Genomic DNA, 20,648 nt, shown 5'->3' on the forward strand with positions numbered 1-20,648 from the left:
AACAGCATACTGAGTGAGTTAAGTTAGACTCTTAGATAGTGAGGAAGTTACCCTTGACCCTTTGGTAACCACAAATCTAAAGCCTGCAATGGCAATAAGTATATACCTGTCGGTAATCACACTAAAGGTAAATGGAATGAATGCACCAATCAAAAGACATAGAGTCACTGAATTGATAAAAAAAAAAGACCCAACTATATGCTGCCTAGAAGAGACTCACTTCAAATGCAAAGACATACAGATAGACTAAAAGTGAAGGGATGCAAAAAGATATTTCATGCAACTGATAGGGATAAAAAGGCAGGTGTTGCAATACTTGTATCAGAGAAAATAACTTCAAAACAAAGAAAGTCACAAGAGACAAAAAGGACATTACATAATAATAAAGGGCTCAGTCCAACAAGAGGATATAACCATTATAAATATCTATTCACCCAACACAGGAGCACCTATATATGTGAAACAAATACTAACAGAATTAAAAGAATTTTAACTAACAGAATTAACACAATGCATTCATTCTAGGAGACTTCAACACATCACTCACTCTGAAGGACACATCAACCAGACAGAAAATAAGTAAGGAGACAGAGGCACTGAAAAACACATTAGAACAGATGGACCTAACAGACATCTACAGAACTCTACATCCAAAAGCACCAGAATACATATTCTTCTCAAGTGCACATGGAACATTTTCAAGAATAGATCATATACTAGGCCACAAAAAGAGCCTCAGTAAATTCAAAAAGATTGAAATTGTACCAACCAGCTTCTCAGATCACAAAGGTATGAAACTAGAAATAAATTAATGCAAAGAAAATGAAAAATCCCACAAACACATTGAGGCTTAATAATATGCTCCTAAATAGTCAATGGATTAATGACCAAATAAAAACAGAGATCAAGCAATATTCAAGACTGCAAAATCTGTGGGACACAGTGAGGCTGTGCCGAGAGAGAAGTATATTGCAATATAGGCCAAATTAGGAAAGACAAACAATCCCATATGAACAGACTAAACTCATAATTAACTAAATCAGAAAAAGAAGAACAAGTGAGGCCCAAAGTCAGTAGAAGGAGGGGCATAATAAAGATTAGAGGAGAAATAAAATTGAAAACAATAAAGCAATAAATAGAATCAATGAAAGAAAATAAACAAAATAGATAAACTGCTAACCCAACCTATCAAGAAAAAAAGAGATCTGTATACATACACAGAACCAAAAATGAGAAAGAAAAATCACTATAGACACCACAGAAATACAAAGAATTATTAGAGAATACTGTGAAAAATTATATGGTAACAAACTGGATAACCTAGAAGAAATGGACAGCTTTTTGGAAAAATACTTCCTTCCAAGGCTGACCCAGAAAGAAACAGAAAATCTGAATAGACCAATTACTAGCAACAAAATTGAATTGGAAATCAAAAAACTGCCTAAGAATAAAACCCCTGGACAGGATGGCTTCACCACTGAAGTTTATACAACATGTAGTAAAGACCTAATATCCATCTTCCTTAAAGTTTTCCAAAAAGTAGAAGATGAGGGAATACTTCCAAACTCATTCTCTGAGGCCAGCTTCACTCTAATTCCAAAACCAGGCAAAGACACCACAAAAAAAGAAAATTACCGATCAATATCCCTGAGGAACATAGATGGAAAATACTCAACAAAATATTAGCAAACTGCATTCAAAAATACATCAAAAAGAGCATCCATCAAAATCAAGTAGGATTTATTCCAGGGATGCAAGGATGGCACAATATTAGAACGACCATCGACATCATCCACCACATCAACAAAAGGACAAAAACCGCATGATCATCTCCTTAGATGCTGAAAAAGCATTCGACAAAATTCAGCATCCATTCATGGTAAAAACTCTGAATGAAATGAGTACAGAGGGTAAGAACCTCAACATAATAAAGGCCCTATATGACAAACCCACAGCCAACATCATACTTAACAGTGAGAAGCTGGAAGCCTTTTCTTTAAGATTGGGAACAAGACAAGGATGCCCACTCTCCCCACTTCTATTCAACATAGTTCTGGAGGTCCTAGCCATGGCAATCAGACAACACAAAGAAATAAAAGGCAACCAGATTAGTAAAGAAGAAGTTAAACTGTTACTGTTTGCAGATGACATGATATTGTACATAAAAATCCTAAAGAATCCACTCCAAAACTACTAGATCTAATATTTGAATTCAGCAAAGTTGCAGGATACAAATTAACACACAGAAATCTTTTGCATTCCTATGCAGTAACGATGGACTAGCAGAAAGAGAAGTCAGGAAAACAGTTCCATTCACAATTGCATCAAAAAGAATAAAATACCTAGGAATAAACTTAACAAAGGAAGTGAAAGATCTATACTCTGAAAACTACAAGACGCTCATGAGAGAAATTAAAGAGGTTTCCAATAAATGGAAATACATCCAATGCTCGTGGATAGGAAGAATTAATATTCTCAAAATGGCCATCCTGCCTAAAGCAATCTACAGTTTCAGTGCAAACCCTATTAAAATGCCAACAGCGTTCTTCAATGAATGAGAGCAAAAAGTTCTTACATTCATATGAAACCACAAAAGACCCCGAATACCCAAAGAAATCCTGAGAAGGAAGAATAAAGCTGGGCGGATTACGCTACCCGACTTCAAGCTCTACTACAAAGCCACAGTAATCAAGACAATTTGGTACTGGCACAAGAACAGACCCACAGACCAGTGGTACAGACTAGAGAGCCCTGATATAAACTCAACCTTGTATGGTCAATTAATATATGATAAAGAAGCCATGGACATACAGTGGGGAAATGACAGCCTCTTCAACAGCTGGTGTTGGCAAAACTGGACAGCTACATGTAAAAGAATGAAACTGGATTATTGTCTATCCCCATACACAAAAGCAAACTTGAAATGGATCGAAGACCTGAATGTAAGTCATGGAACCATAAAACTCTTAGAAGACAACATACGCAAAAATCTCCTGAATATAAACATGAGCAACTTTTTTCTGAATGCATCTCCTCAAGCAAGGGAAAAAAAAAGGAAAAATGAACCCATGGAACTACGTCAAACTGAAAGGCTACTGTACAGCAAAGGACACCATCAATCGAACAAAAAAGCATCCTAAGTATGGGAGAATATATTTGTAAATGACATATCTGACAAGGGGTTAACATTCAAAATATGTAAAGAACTCACATGCCTCAATGCCCAAAAAGCAAATAACCGGTTAAAAAATAGGCAGCAGATATGAACATACATTTCTGTAAAGAAGAAATTGAGATGGCTAACAGGCACTTGAAAAGATGCGCTGCATCACTAATTATCAGGGAAATGCAAATTAAAACCACAATGAGGTAACATCTCATGCCGGTTAGGATGGCCAACATAGCAAAGACTAGGAACAACAAATGCTGGCAAGGATGCAGAGAAAGGGGAACTCTCCTACATTGCTGGTGGGAATGTAAGCTAGTTCAACCATTGTGGAAAGCAATATGGAGGCTCCTCAAAAAACTCAAAATAGAAATACCATTTGACCTGGGAATTCCACTCCTAGGAATTTACCCAAAGAATATAATTTCTCAGATTGAAAAAGACATATGCACCCCTATGTTTATAGCAGCACTATTTGCAGTAGCCAAGATATGGGAGCAACCTAAGTGTCCATCAGTAGATGAATGGCTAAAGAAGATGTGGTACTTATACACAATGGAATATTATTCAGCCATAAGAAAACAAATCTTACCATTAGCAACCACATGGATGGAGCTGGAGGATATTATGCTCAGTGAAATAAGCCGGGCAGAGAAAGACAAGTATAAATGATTTTCCTCATTTATAGAGTATAACAAAGCAAAACTGAAGAAACAAAACAGCAACAGACTCACAGAGTCCGAGAAGCGGTTACTAAAGGGGAGGGGTGGGGAGGGCGGGTGGGGAGGGAGGGAGAAGGGGACTGAGGGGCATCTTACTGTAGTATTGGGCAGTGACTACAATGGGGTGTGGGGGAACATGATAACATGGGTGAATGTAGTAACCACATTGTTTTTTAGGTGAAACCTTTGTAAGAGTGTGTATCAATAATACCTTAATAAAAAATATGTATATATATATTTATAAAAAATAAAAGGTATGCTCTAAATACCCAAACAGGCTGTATGGATAAAGAAAACAGATGGAGTGATAGAGTTAGAAAGGGAAACTAAAGGGAAATTCAGATTTAAGTCATTGAAGCCAAAAGGATGCAAGGTTTATGTTTAGTTGGAATGAAGTATCAATGTAAAGACTGAGGAAGAATGTCAAGAAAATGAAGAAAAGTTCTGATTTTTCTGAAAATTAGTGTCTTTCTTTGATAGAGTTGTATTTATAAAATGATTCTAACACATTGTTAAGGGCTAAGAAAATATAAGTGCTAAGATTATAACAGAGGCAGCTATTGTAGAGTAATAATGAAAAATAAAAATATATTCTTTCTTAAAATTTGGGCATCATATATGTTCAGGAGTAAATAAGTATCTTATAAAATTCCATTTCAAAAATACTGGATATTGAAACATTTCACCTTCATTAATCAGAAACTTAAAGACTGTGAGGCTTCTCAACACCTAAGATCAGAAGATTTTGGCTTAAGTCAGTTACTGAGTGTTAGACATTGGTAATCCCATTTCTCCATTTGAAAAATAAAGCGAGTCAATATTTGGGAAAGTTGTTTGGGGAATCACATGAATTGGTGTATGTAGATAGCCCATAGAAAGCTATTCACATGTTAGTTGTTAGTGAATTGATGTTTCACTTCATATGGAGAAGGTATTTTTTATTGTAGCTGAAATAATCTTGTTAAAGGAATTTGACTATGTTCTCTATCCACATTTGATAGTTATTTCTGTTATTTAAGTCTGATTCTTGTAAGCTTTTGAATCAGTAGTCTATAATAACTTTCAAATCTTGTACGTCTGACTGAGTATAGTATCTTAACTATTGGTAAATTCAGAAATTCAGCTGGTTGATAAAATATTGCCTTAACTTTGTATAAAGTCCACTTAGTACTTTCATTTGATTTCAACAACTGATTACTAAAGTAATGTGCCCAGTCCTATGCTGTTAAAGAGTGGTAAAGTTGTAATTAAAACCCTTCTCTTCAATTGCTAGTAGAAGTTTCAGCTTCATGAAGCAAATTTAAATTCATAATCATGGGAATTTTTGTTCCTTCACAAACGGAAATAAAGTTTTTGTTTGCAGAATTTCTATTAGAAAAATATGACAGGTCTTCTGAAAGTACTAATTTTCTTACAATTTCATCTTTCATGACTACTCCAGCACTAGTTAGGTTTTTCAAGACTTGGCATTACAACCAGGAGACTATCACAGTGATTTTATGAGAAGTTATTATCTATTGTAAATACTGATTTTGAAACTGTATTTCAAAATCATTACGTTCTCATATAGAGAATTCTACAGCATTCTCTACTCTGAGTTGAGAATGAAAATACTTTAAGATTTTTGTAGCATAAATTAGCAAATCAGCACTTAAAATAACATTTATAACTGATGTTATTTTCAGTGGATTGGACAATGTGGCTACTAGGTGAGTCTCAGACACACAGCAAATTGTGTAAACTTACCCTATGAAAGTAAAATATTCATTTTTTCTTACATGAGAACCAAGAGATATTTATTGGCAGTGAACAAGTTCTGAAAGATCAGCCTTCCTGGTACCAGTGAGTTAAAAGGACATTTGCTTCTAAAAGTCACTGCTGAATTGGTAAAATGATCACTTATTTCACTATGATTTTAAGAGTCACCCCAGTTCTTTCAGAAATGGTAAATGTTATTCTTTTAAGAAAATTAATCATATGGAGTATATTATTTATACTACCTTTTAAAGGATAGTGTCATGAAATACAGTACTATTAAAAACCCCTCCAAATACAAGTAGCCAAGAGAAACCAGATCTATGCATGTCATCTGTTTAGTTGAAGTAATGTTAAAGTGCATTAACAGCATGAGATTCATGGCACATTTTTTATCACAAGGTCTGAGGAAACCTTATTTCATATTGTTCTTTTACCTTGGAAAATATACGTTATAACTGTGTTAATAGCCTTGTTCTGACTAGTTCAACTGTGCTCAATACTGTCGAGAACGTTTCTTTTCCAGCCTTTAATTATAAGACAGTATTAAATACATCCTTAAGTGACCAAAATAGTAAAATAATTTTGGAGATTAATATGTACAGACAGTAAGAAAAATGTTGGTGATTTGGTTGTACTCTGATTCTAGGTGGTAAGATTTGCAAATATAATGAAAACATATAGGTATATACACATATGCTTTTTATATAAATATATCAGTGAACTATTGCATTGCTCTATTATAGAAGACTGATATTTGTTTAGTGGGTATCTAACGGTCATATTTTGGGATGAGCAATTACATTTTTAAGAAGTTTTAAGTATTTAAAAGTCAAGTTTTATTGCTGCTCTCTAAATAATATAGTGACCAATATGTACAAGAGAAATTTGTTGTGACTTACCAGGTAAATTCAGGAATCAGTAGATTTTGATATATTCTTAGGAAAGCAAGCCTTATATTTCCAGTCTTTCTAAACTAAATGTATTTTAAATATAAATGTATTTTTCAGTAAGATACTCATTTAGTCCTCAAGTTTTTTCAGGATTCTTACTTCAATTTTAAAACTAAATATTTTTAACCACCATTTAACTCTTAGTCTAAAAAAGTTACTGCTAAATCTCATATAAACCTGCTATTTCATTAATCTCTCAAATTCAACAAATCCTGAGTGTCAGTCTTTATTTGTTAACTTAGTTGATAGATTTTTCTTATTTTTATCTCAAATTATATTCAGAGCTATCAAATTTTAATTCTCCTTTCCTTATGTGATTTATTTCTCTTGATTAGCATTCCTACTTCATTGCCCCTGATGTAACTGGCCTCCCAACAATACCTGAGAGTGTAAGTTTTTCTGTTTCTACATTCTTTACAGCACTAATATCATGAATGTTATGTACTTTGGTCTTACTGTTTAAGAATTCCTGTGCAGAGAAGTAGAATACATGTATTGTAAGTATTTGTGTTTGTGAGAAACAATAAAGAAATGAAGAATAATGGTGTTATCTCTTTTCTTCTATATGTACCTGCTACTTTATCCCCTTTTACAACCTGGTTGTAGGTAAGGAAATTAAAGAGAAGAACAGTTTCTGTCATTTGGGGCAGTTCAGTGCGATCCTGTGTATCCAGTTAGGTCCTGAGTGCCCCTCGGCGGGGCAGGGGGACGTCTCGAGGTGACCTCTGTAGGTGGGGAAGGAATGCTGGCAGCCGGGGGTGTTGCACACCAGCAGCTACTTTAGTGGCTGACATAGCATTTCAGATTCCTAGTATCTCTCTTCAGGTCTCAGCTGCCTTGTGTGCTTGTTTTCCTGGTTTTTAAGTAATACATATTTTGTAAGGCTTGAAGGGTAACTTACAAGAAATTATACAAAATGCTAAATTCTGCATTTTCATTAGAGTCCTATAATTGTACCCTGATATACTACAATATACTAGCCTGAAAAATACTAAAAATATTTTCAGTTTCTAATAGTATCACAAATTAATATTCTGTAGAAAAGTTTATGTAGGTACGTGGAAGCCTTTGACATAGTTTCAGATGCTGGGAGACAGTAAATACTCCGTTATGTCATTTTTTTCAGCTTCCCTTGGAAAGAAAAAAAAATGAATCAGTAGAAATAATCAAAAGTGAAGGAAACATCAACAGGAAAAAAATGTTTCCATAAATTATTATTACTTTCCTCAGAATTCTTACTGTTCTTCCAAAGACATCTCATACATCCTGGGTGCCTGGTTCCCAGAAACATGTGGGTTTTGATTGAATAAAGTCTAGGAAGACAACTGTGCATTTTCTCATATCAAACCAAGAATATCCGTGGTATTTTTAGTACAGATGAGTCCAGATAACTCCTATGAAAAGACTACTTAACTTGCTCATAATGTGGGCCTGAGATACACCTTCCAAACTCACAGGTCTTAATAGGGTCTGAAGTCCCATGCTTGTACACCGTGGGGCTGGCACCCCCGCACCCCCTCTTACATTTTCCTTGAGGTGATTGCCTTGACATACATGATCGCTTCATTTCAGAGTTTTTAGTACAAAGTCAGTTACTCCCTCTGCTTTCTCCTCTATTTGTCTTTATTACATTTACTAATAAACAACTAATAGCTTTATTTAACAAACCTTACATTTTTTTGAAGGATATTACATTGAAAGTTATAAAGAACTATTCCAAGAAAAAAACTGCCACTGAGAATATACAATTTTATATCTCCATTAAGCTATTGTATTTCAAAAAAGTCCTGTTTGGAGGTGGGGGGAAGCAAGGCTATGAACATAAAGCTCATTCTGTGTTGAGGAAATTACCTTTATTTGAAATTATAGGAAACACTTTAGTGTTGAGTGCTGTGAAACAGACTTTGTGCAGAGTGGTGTTGGAAGGTGCTGAGGTAGGCTTCCGAACGGAGACAACAGGAAACGAGTCTGTCCTGCCACGTGCAGCACCGCTTGCTGACGGCTGTTGGTCCTGTTTGAACACCCTGCCGTGATCGCCAGTTTGTCCTGGGAAAGTGTCTACCTTTCACAGTTCAGAGAAGCAGCTGGGCTTGTCACTGTCCTGCAGAACTGAAAGGTCAAACCTTCCAGGCGGGTGGTACCTGCTCTGCATTCCCATTCTTTATTGCTCATTCAGTCCCTCAAGGACTTCGTTGCTTTCTGACATGCTTAAAATTTTAAAACATTAAGGAGAGTTAATGTAGCTTATCCCAGTTTTGTTCTAATGTAGGGGAAATGATTTAAAGTGTTAAAGGAAACAAATTAGACAAACACCAGATTTGGTTTGGTTTTGGTACAAAACAGACCCAATGTTAGGTACAAACAAGGGATTTTCCTCAAGGAGCCAAAGATCTGCTTTGTCAGTCCTCCTGTCTTCGGGGCGCCTTGTACATAGCAGAGTTTCAGACAGTGATAGTGGCTGCCGAGTGATTGGCAAACAGAACAGCTCAAGTGTATTTTCTGGAGCAGCAATTATCAAAGTTTAGCATGTGTAAGAATCACCAAGAATTAAAACAACACATTCTTGGGGCCATACTCTGAAGATCACAATTCAGCAGGTCTGGGTTGGGGACCATTAAATTAGCTTCATAAATACTTGGGGAGGGAGGGTGGGACTAGGTGATCCTCTGATTGCTGTCTGAGAAGCGTTTTCCTGGAGTAGGATTACATTTCAAATAGTAATAATAGGTTGTTAAACATGCTTCATGTGGTAGCAGAATAGGACTAAACTTATTTATTTTTAATGCATACCATTTTTAATGACATCCTTTACGCTTTACGTCTTTTGGTAAGTGTGTAGAATGTTCTCTGTGGCTGCCGTGAGCCGTCGCTCACACGGTCTCTCCCTTGTGCAGAGAAATCTCACGGAGTACTTCGTCGCGGTGGACGTGAACAACATGCTGCAGCTGTACGCCAGCATGCTGCACGAGCGGCGCGTCCTGGTCACCTCCAGCAAGCTGAGCGCCGTGAGTACTTCTCTCTTCTCCTCTGAAGCAGCAGGTGTTGAGCACTCACAGAAAGGCCTCCCAGCCTCTGCAGATGGAGAGATGTTCTGTGTGCTTTTAAGACAATATCTGCATGCTTTTTTGATATATGATTTTAATCTTGCTCTTGAAGTACAAAAGTCTAATTTATAGAAGACCTCCTCAGATGCATTAAGTCAGGTTAATTATTTTTTCTTATCAGGAGATGAGAGTGTGTTTTTTGTTTTTTTTTCTTTTTAACCCTCCAGAGTTCATTTTAGTGCGTTCTACAATATAAAGAATTCTTAAGAGCTATTATGGGATCTTTATTATTCACTTGTGTTTTTTTCCATTGGAGCTACTTGAAAGGAACCAAGGGGCCGTGATAATAGCTGCTATCCTAACCTAGTAATAGGTAGATTCATCTTGTTGCCAAGTAGTGGTTTGGGAGTAAATTCTATAATAGTTCTGATTTGGAGGAGCTCTTCAGTCTGATAATAACTTAAAAGTCCAAGTAGCTCTTTTTTTAGTCACAGATTTTATGCTGCTCACTAAAATGTTCTCTTGTAAGGTCTTCATGACAATGGGAAAGGCAGTGAGAATAGGAGTTGTCTTGAGTTGTTGAACATTTTTCCAAAGTATTTTTCTAGATTTCCTAATTTTTTCTACTGTAAGCATTAAAATTTTAATATTTTTGACTTCAAAAATTGTAAATGTTAATACAGTTTTGACTGATACATAAGATAATTCTTAAACACTGTTATTTAATATTGCATGAACTTACTTCCTTACAAATTTGGCTAATTGATAAAAGACACTATTTTTATGTTTTGTTCTCCTATAGTGGAAATCAAAACCTCATTCTTTAAAGTTTTGGTATTTTAAAGTAGAGGGGTTCAGATCTCTCTAGGGTGTCTATTTAGAGAAAGGTCTTGTCTGAGAGACCGAATGGCCACCGAGGCCAAGAAGCTGAGTGGAGCAGGTGCTGTAGAGCGGGGTGGCCTATGGCAGGTGATCGGGGGTCATTTCCATTACTCTACAACTGAAAAGAATACGATTTTGAGATTTTGAATTGCAGTATCAATATGTCCACTTTTCTCCCAAATTGGAAATATATTATTTTACATACATATTGAAAAACATGATGTGCTTTTAAAGGAGTAAGTGTAGAGAAATGACGTACAGTTGACCCTTGAACAACACAGGGATTAGGGGTGTTGGCCCCATGCAGTCTGAAATTTGCATGTAACTTGTGAATCCTCCCAGATTTAATCACTGATTGCCTACTGTTGACCAGATGCCTTACTGATAACATAAACAGTTGGTTAACACACATTTTGTATGTTACATGTATTACGTACTGTATTCTTACAATAAAGTAAGCTTTTTCAAGTGGTTGCAAATCTCCAAAAAAGTTCCACTAATTCATTGAAATAAACCCTCATCGAAGTGGATCTGCGGAGTCCAGACTTGTGCTGCCCCCGGGCCAGCCGCAGCACCGCTGGAGAGCAGGGAGTCGTTGGCGCACGTGGAAGGGTTTGCATTTTCTCAAAGTGGTGTCGAGAAATATGTTTGCTTTCTTGCTGTTTTAAACTTATCTTTGAAGTAAGACCACTCTTTCTCCTCCCTCTTCTCTTCCTCCTTATTTTTAAACCTGATTGTTAAAATATTATGAAGTATTTCTATATGGGTGTTGTTCTGAAGATTAAAAAGATTGTACAAACTGTCTTGGAGGCCTAGGAACTATATTCTCATGAAGATTAGTTCACGTGACAAATACTTCCTATGCACTCACCATGCGCCAGGCACTCTCCATGGTCCTAAGGATTCAGCAGAAGCAAAGCAAAGTCCAGCCAGTCTTGGAGCTTTCATCCGACTGGTGAAACTGATAAGTGAATGAATACATAGCGTCATGTCCTATGTGATGAGTAAAGGCACAAGGAATAAAGTGAGTGCCTGTGTGGGGTGTGAGGTGGGTGAGGTTTTTCTGTTTTTTATGGGTGGCCTGGAAGCCCTCCCTGTGAGGTCATATTGGAGCAGAGACCTAAGAAGGTGCGGAAAGGAGCTCTGTGACTGAAGGTATAAGCTGCTCTGCCCAGGAAACATTAGAAATAAGGCTGAGTATATGTTTTTGTAAAATACTGGTATTTCTCTTTGTTGTAATTTATAAACATCACTTAATGGCTGGTAACCTTTCTTTGACTCAGTTTCTTCATGTGTATACTGGAAGAATGGGAGTGGTAATAGTCTGAATCTCATAGGGTTGCTGTATATACACACATGTTTGTATATAAAAACATGTATACTATATACATATGTATAATACACATGCATGTTTACACATGCATGTGTATATATACACATGTACATCTACACATATGCACACAATACACTTATGTACACGTGTATATACATGCACATTATATATACATATTTATATATACGGAGTCTGTAGAATTGTATCTGCAGAAGACTCAATGATTATTCAGTGATTCTTAGCTATAAATTTATAATAGACTTGCTCTGCAATTTAGAGTAAAAATAAACATGCCAACCCTTTAACTTTATTTGAATTAAAAATAAGTATTTTAATAAAGGCTTGTATTATTCAGGGAGTTGTTTCCTATGTTTGAGGTAAAATACTACCAGTTGTTCATGACGTGTCATAAAATTGGATTGTGCTGTCCCCTTCAAGTTGTGCTTTGGTTCCCCCTCCGGGGCAGCAGGGCTGATAAACGAAGTGTAATTCAAGTGTTTCTCATGATCTCCTTACCCTTTCAATGTGGGGAAAAATTCTTTACTTGATTTTATCTTGGAATATTCATATATATTTATATATCTGTCATAAATTCCATGCAAAGTAACATTTAAGGTCAAAGACTATTACTATAATGTAAATTAGAAATAAATTATTTTTTAGGAAGTGCTTAGTGAAATCTCTGAAACATCCAAGGGAGGAATAAAGTATCAGTGAATTGACTTACTTTTAAGCTTTTTACATTCTTGTTATTTACATTCTCATATTAATTGTACTCATTTTGTTTTATATACCATACAGTTTATAATGTACTTAATATTAATGTGAGAAATTATATCATATAATGTGAGAATTTATCATTTCTTAAATATATAGCCAAAATTTAAATTTTACTGTAAGAACATATAAGTTAACTTTGCATTCATAATTTTATTGTAGTTCAGGAATTTTGCTTGGATTTACTCTTGACATTCATAATTTTATTAGAATCATATTGGTCAACTTTACAGCTTCCTGGGATTTTAGTGTTGATACACTGGTAGGGCCTCAGCTACTTGAAGGTCCCTTAGGTGCTGTTTGTAGCTAAAATTGTAATTTGTAATTATCTTGATAAACTTTAAAATAAAAAAAAATTTGTTTTGAGATGTGTTAACAAAAATATCATGAGTATTGTTACATTTTAAATATTTAATGGGTATTTTGCCCATAAAAGGTATAGTATTTTGTTAGGACCTATCGTGTGTTTTATGGGGTTGAATTTAATGAACTGGGACATAATCAGATTTGTGTTTATTCTATTGGTATGTATGTTATCAGGTAAACACAGAAGGGTTCCTGGTAATGCCGATCGAGAAAACTGATTTGATACATGCTGTAGGCAGGCCCTAGCTGTGTAAGCCCCACATGAACCTAGGTCAGACTAGCAGAGTGCATTCAAGCACAGGAGTAAATGGGGTCACGGAATCCACCAGCTGACTGACTTCCGCTCTGTGAGCAGGGGCAGGGAGGGGGGCTGCACAGGCACATCCTACCAGGTCCCTCAGGCATGACCTTCTGTCACACCACTCCGTCACTGCACCTCACCAGGCCATCTCTGACTAGTCAGCTAGGGCTGTGCGTTTTATCTCGAACACCTGCCGCCACCCACCCCCGGCATCTGACAGGAGCTTTCTCATCATCCTGTCAGTAATATATTAACTACAGTGTATCTTTGTGGCCTGTAGAAGCAGGTGGAAGAGATGCTTCTCTTTCAAGCCGATGTCTAAATGTTAGCTACTATTTTGACCAACATATAGTTGGTAAATACCACCTCTTAAAGTCTTACAAGCACGTTAGCTACAGAGATTTGATTGTGTAATGCACGTTCTTTCTGGGGTATTTAGAGCACGCAATATGCTCTGAGGGCTGGAATTATGTTAATAAACTAGTTTCTCCCTTTGTTGTAGTTGCCCCCAAGCATTACAGCATATGTTTTTCTCTCCTCTTATTAATTCCATCAAGGGCATATGCAAAAAAATCTTGGGGTCCCCAGAAAATCAGCTATTAAAATGTAGATTTTATAGGCTTAGTTAGTCTGAAGGGGAATCCATAGGATTTTCTCCCCTCCGACAGATTTTATAAGCCTTGATTTGGCTCCTGGGCCACCTCTGTTAGCGTCTAATCTGAGACCTGAAGCACAGAGAGCCGTTCTGGAGACTCAGAACTGAGCGGTTGGTGAGAGAACAAAGATTACCCAGGTCTGCTTCCCAGCTCAGATTGTTAGGTTGTTTTTGCCCCTGTGGCTTAACACTGCAGCAGAGTGGTACAGTTAGAAGTTGTCATCAAGATCTCTTTGGGAAAGAGATGCTAGGAACAATTTTTAGATTGTTGATTCTTCCCAAAGCCCATGGCAACCAGTTATGTCAGCTGAAGCTGCACATACGATTTCACTCAGCAGTGTAGTTCTGGACATGGGCACTGGCATGCTGAACATTATATGTTCATTCAGTGCTGAGTGACTGTGACTGGAGTGTGGAAATAAGGCTGTTGAGGTCATCATGTAACATGTCTTTCGGAGAAATGTAAGGAGGTGAGGAGAAAACTTCTGAGAAAGGACAACTGAGGTGTTTGTATCTCTGGCTCTTGTGATAAGAGTTTAAAAGATGAAAAATGTAATACAACAATTATAGAATTAACTATAGTCATATCACATGTATTACAGTTACATTGGCTGTCTAATGGGTACATTGAGTTATCATTCACTACGTTCTGTAAACTGTTCTTATAGCTACGCTGGTCTCACAAAAATGGCCTCAGAAGATGGCAGCTTCCTGGGGTATTTTCTGTACAGAACGACTGAATTTTGTGATGCTAGTAATGTATCAGCATTCAATATAAGACAAATTACATGTGTTTCTGTTTCTTTAGTAAAACTGCTATTGAGAGCAGTGGTGTTTACTTAAAATTTTAAAGGTACCTTTATATTTGTATGTTTTTAGACAGAACAGGTACTTTTTCATTTTGCCATTAGGCATCTTTTTCTGTTCTTATGAGCTTCCTTCCATGGATTCTGTGCTGCGGTGTGACTCGCCGTGGATGTCTTAGGACTTAGTATCTTCCTCCTTGATCTCCTTGTCCTCCTGCAGGGCGTGGGCGGTTACGCCCTGTAGACCCCACCTTTTAACCCTTTCTTCTCTGACTCTGTGATCCATTCCAACTGTCTACAGGCAATTATCATGCCCCACAAGTGATATTTTCAGACCACATATACTGAATACTAGCATTATCTCCATTTACATAAGGTGATAATGGTTTTAGAGGTAAGAATTATATAGTGCACATTAGGAGCTAGTCACCTCTCTGAGCAATTTATTTAGGTTAATTTAATATCATTTGCTGTGCAGTAAGGACAGTTGTCACCCACAGTGAACAGATGACAATGAGGATTTTGAGAGCTTAGAAAGAGCACGTCACCCAAGGCCTCAGGACTAGTACACGGCCTGACCAGGTCCTTCTGACTCCAAAATACATGTTTTCAACTGCCGTGCAATTTTTCCTGTCACAGTGACATCTTATAAAACCAAATGCATGTTTATGCTCTGCCCCAATATTGTTCCTCCCCTGTAAGAGCTTCTCATCACCCTACTGAAGCCTCTTTTTTCTTCTCTTTCCAAGTCTAGTCAGTTGTCCATCAGAAACTCTCATTTGTCCCTTTCTTTCATTTTTAATATGTGTCACCACACATCTTCTGTTGGGACCTTCCACTTTCTCATCCTTCCTATTCATTCTATATACAATTACTCAGTCCTTCAGAAGAGAAAACATCTATTGATAATTATTCATTCTCTGTAAAACCCCTGTATCTGGTATTATAAGCTGCCTATTTTCTGACCCTAATCCTTTTTTCTTACTTTTTTCCACTGCTTACTTGTCCATTTAGGTTTCTAGACAATGAACCCCTCAGGGCAGGGTTCTTACTTGATTAACTCCCTACAGTACACCTGGCTCTTAGGGCAGTGCTGGTATATTGTAGGCTTTTAGCAATAATTTTTAGTCAATGCATGAAATTGCATTTTCTGCTCTTCTTCAAATGTGTTGTGAATGTTCCCGTCTCCATTCCTCTATGTTTTCCCAAATCTGATTTGCTTTTCAGAGGCCTAGTTTCTTTCTGTAACTCCTGTTAAATCTTTCATCCCTGAACTACTGTAGCACTTACCATATACCTTTCTCTCAAGTTACAATTATTAGTGAGTTTGTTGAATTATAAATAATTTAAATAAATAAAAAATAAATTTAATTTAAATTATGGATATCTGAGAAAATTTTTCAGTGAAGTTTTTATTAATTATATTATGGCACATGCAATATGAGGTACTCACTGGAAAAGCCAGAGTGGAAACTCACCTCCTTGACAAGTAAGTCTTTGTCTCTGTCCCTTTGGCATTTTTTGTAACAGCAATAACGATAATAACAACGATAAAAGTTTCTTCATAAATTCTGAACTTAATAAGTTAGAGGCTAATTTCCATGTAGACTTTGTATTTAGCTATTTACTACTAGAAAATTTTAATTCTCTAAGAAGTCTACACCAAGTTTGTAGTTCCTTGGGGAAGAAGTTACTGGTCCATCTTCAACTCTTCAGCTTCGTTAATTCCTCCTGCTACATTGACCCTTGTTCAATTTATACAGGAACTTGTTTTGGTATCTTCCGGCCTTCATGTAGTCCTAAGCAGAGAACGTAACGTTTTTTTTCCTATGAGAGGTGTTCATTTATTCATTCATTGTATCAGTCCTCATTTCCGGAACACTTAGCTTATGCCGTGCAGTGTTCTACAGGCAGGGCGATGAGGTCACGACCTCTCTGTCAGTCTGGATCTAATCAGAAGAGAGAAACTGCACAGTAATTTGAACAAAGAAAGTTTAATATAAAGAATTGAAAACTGTAACATGGGATTGGGGTTGCAAGGGATGGGCTAGCCAAAGTGGGGAACCCCAAAGAATATAGGCACCATAGGTAAAAGGCAGCCCCTGACCTTGAGGCTGCGATAGCGCATCAAGGAAGACGCCCCACCTGGGCCTGAGGTCCAGGCCTGGTCGGAGAGAGCACAGCTGTGGCTCACTGGCGGGCAGAGAAGTGGCTGTGCCAGGGTCCAGCTCCAGTCGAGGCGTGGGTCTCGAAGGACAGGACAGTGTCGGCGAGCCAGGTGAATATGGAGAGGACCCACACCTCGGCTGGAGCCGGGCCCCGGCATGGCTGTGTGCCGCACTGGCAGACTGTGCTGAACACTTGCCCTGTGGGGGGCCTGGACAGCTCCCCGCAGAGACACCATCTCTCAGCTCGCCGGGAAGCCACCTGCTGGGAAGCTCTCCGTCGGAGATGTCTCCCTGGGGGCCCTCCTTGAAAAGCCCACTGAGGGAGGGTGGAACTTGGGGGGCTGCTGGCCACAGGACTGCTGGTAGGGTGTGCCAAAAGAGGTGCTGGAGAAGCTCTCTGTGCTGCAGGACGCGGCAGGGAGAGGCTGCATGCACTGACTGTACCAGAGGCACTCCTGAGAAGTTGCCCATGGCAGGGAATGCTGGGGCAGCCTCTGGCCACCAAACTTGCAGGAGCCAGGTGCCATCATGCCAGCTGTTAAATATCTAGAGGGCACAGATCCAGTTTCACTGATCACACAATGAGAGATACATTTGGAGCTGAGAGGCAGTAACTGATAACTGATACAGCCCACCCCTTTGGACACTCAATTTATATTCACACTCTTCTGTACACATCTATACTTCCTACACAACAAAGCACATCTGTATGTCTACTTAAAAAGATATAACTGTCCTCTTTATAAATGTAAAAGGTTACACCCTTTCCCCAAGATAAGCACAATCTCAGGAGTCATTGTATCCTTCTCTTTTTAAATTCAGTTACAACCACATTTAATTTTCTGTTAATTGTTAACCTATATATAAAGTAAAAATGTGATGTAGAAGAAAAAATGGTTAGCAGATAAAAATAAAGATACAATGTCAATGGTAAATTAAAAATATGTGCAGCTGCTATAGCTCTGTTCTCTGTAACCGATCATCATCGTACTGTTATGTATGGCCTCCTCCTCCTGTTACCTGTTCCATATTTCCCTCCCCTTCAGCCAGAACCTCTGCTGGTTGGTTCCTTTACCAGGCACAGTGATGCAGATTTTCATACTTGAAAGGTCTGAGACCTCAATAGTCTGCCTTTTTTAAAAAAATTTTTATTGCTGTAGTTTCCCATTAACCTTTGTTATTAGGCATGGAAGTACCCAAATACCCAGAGGTGCCCCAGAGCGTTCCCTGGTTCCAGACACATTCCTCCTTGCCTCTATTATGTAGAAGCAACCTGATTTCCCTTTGATCATTGAGATCAATCTTCCCAGCCAGTAGAGTAACCCCAGTATTTAGTCTATTGGTTCAGTGACATGAGGGACCCAAAGCAGCCTGACGGCAGGCAGTCTCACCTTCAGATCCACGAGGAAGCACCGAGGTCTCCCAAGTCAGAAGAGCTGTAAACTCTGGGACAGGAAGTGGGATTCTGCAGGTGGGTCATTGAATGTAACAATGAGAGGGCCCCCACTTCAACCCCTTGATCCCTGGTCCCCTGTATTCTGGCTGTGGGAGAAATGACCATAAAAATGTCTCTGATTCAAAGCATATTCTGCATCATATAAAACAGAACACCGCACTTTAAGGGTGTTATTTCCCAACTGGTTCCAGGATTGAGTGATCAGTAAGCCACTCCACCTTTCAGTTAGGCCAGTTGCTTGTGTTTTAAGTCTAGGTAAGACCAGTTTATTTTACAGGGTTTACTTACTTTGCTGTTAAATGGTACCTTGATGAGAGTCGACGCCGTAGGGAATGCCATCCTGACAGCTTGTCATTCTGTGAGTCTGACAATAGTGGTACTGGCAGAAGCATTATGGGCAGAGAAGACAAATCCTTATCTAGAATATTTATTCCAGTTGAATTTATTCTCCCTGATAGAAGAGGTTTAATGTAATTAACCTGCCACCACATAGCTTGCTGATTGCTGTGGGCAGTTGTTGCACAAGAAGCCTTCTGCTAGGAAACCACATGAAGAAAGTGCCGGGTCTTATGCTGGGTGTCACCAGTGCTGTGGGGGCCCAGATCCATTATGACAGATAGGCAGCAAAGGGTGAATTTGCCGAGAGGCAGTAAAATGAAGGAACAGAGTCCTTGAATCTAGTACCTTACTGTGATCTACTACAGTGATAAAACAGTATTGTGGAAAGAGCAAAAAATAGTCATCTGAGAAGAAAAGAAGGACCTTTATTTGATACTGGTAGAGTTTTCCAAAGATAGAGCAAAAAGGTATTGATTCTTTTGTGTACTGATAAATATCACTATTTTTCAGGTGTTATGTGCTGTGTATTTCAAAGTTATTAATGATTCTATAACATAACTTTGATTCTATAGAATCAAAACTACATTCAAATAAATAAAATAATAAATAATACAGTGTCAATGAAACAAGGTCGATGTGATGTGCTTAATATGATAGGAGGGAGAGTGGTGAAGAGTTGATGTCAGTATGACCCCTGGTTCTTGAAAGGAATTTATGTTCTGTATGGGAAATATTTACTCATTTAATGTTTCGGTGCATGTGTGTGTGTAGAGTGAGAGAGAGAAGTCATGGTACAAAATACAGTTGGAGAGAAGCAGGACCAGACTGTGAGAAACATGTTTGCTAAATGAATGGCTTGGATCTTATCCAAGAGCTTGTAGGCAGGCACATGAGGTGCACGCTATGACCAGTTTTGTTTTGGGGAAGATAACACTGCTGGCGTTATGAAAGAATGAATGGAGTAGGGAAATTCTGATTGATAGGCGTGTAGGTAACATGCTGTTGCTGTAGTAAAAGCAGGAGGTGACCAGCTCCCAAACTAGGCCAGTGACCATGAGAGGCAGATGAAGTTGGATTTTAGAAACATTTCTAAGGAAATATTGCTGGATGTAGAGCCTGCTTGAAAGTAGGTAAGGAAGAGGGAGAAGTGTAGAATGATTACATGAAGGACAAATCTTCATCGAGTATGTATTCGTATCTGCTATATAATGAAACAGGGCTTCCTGTCATTTACTATCAGTAAATTGTAACTATAGTGTGTGTGTGTGTGTGTACGCATGCTTGTATAAGTTTATGTGTATTTACATATATTTGCATGCTAGACATTTATGCATGTCAAATATATATATAAAGGAATATTACGTATATTTTTAATGTGTATAATTATTTGTTCTCATTTAGTCACATGTAACTTACAAATTATTAGAGTTGTCCAACCCCCTATATAAGGATTTAGAAGTTACTTTGTCATTGCTTCTAATGGTTTTTGATAAGTTTTACTTTGTTTCTAGTGAGAGATATTTTAAGTTATGGCTTTCAGAGATGCCTAATAGTTAAAAAATACTTTCAACTAATTGGATTTTATTTAATGGTTATATAAAATATTGTCTCCAGGTACGGTGATAGTATGATTATATCAAAATATCTTCTAAAATTAGAGATTTGCATTTCAGCCCTGCCTAGTGAACCAAATAATTGGATGACTTCATATAAACCATTTTATTTCTTTACCCTGAAGTTCCTTGCCTAAAAAAAGGAAAGAATTTTAACAGGCATCATCTGTAAGTCCCTTTCTAATTGTTAAATGCAGCAATTCTTTAATTGTAGTGTTTATTTCTTCCTAAATTATGTCATCTTTATTAATTCACACGAACATCCTAACCCATAGTCCTGTAGCGTCTGAAGTCTGGAAGTTTGTGAGGGGA

At 37.7% G+C, this 20,648-nt stretch overlaps 1 protein-coding gene across 17 annotated transcripts in view; it reads left to right on the plus strand.

The window, feature by feature from the left end:
- The window catches only part of DENND1B (DENN domain containing 1B), a 268,058-nt gene that overhangs the window by 137,808 nt on the left and 109,602 nt on the right, over positions 1-20,648 (plus strand). For 16 of the 17 annotated variants that reach the window (XR_012123013.1, XR_012123012.1, XR_012123014.1 and 13 more), the window contains 2 exons: positions 6,932-6,985; positions 9,491-9,601. Coding sequence is in view for 14 of the 17 variants with exons in the window: in XM_037004680.2 (XP_036860575.2) it covers positions 6,932-6,985; positions 9,491-9,601 (165 nt within the window). In the remaining 3 variants the exon portion in view is untranslated. The remainder of the gene's footprint in view (positions 1-6,931; positions 6,986-9,490; positions 9,602-20,648) is intronic. The other variant, XM_073217214.1, reaches the window with a different exon arrangement.

This window comes from Manis javanica, chromosome 11 (assembly GCF_040802235.1).
Source record: "Manis javanica isolate MJ-LG chromosome 11, MJ_LKY, whole genome shotgun sequence".
In the NCBI taxonomy this organism is placed as follows: Eukaryota; Metazoa; Chordata; class Mammalia; order Pholidota; family Manidae; genus Manis; species Manis javanica.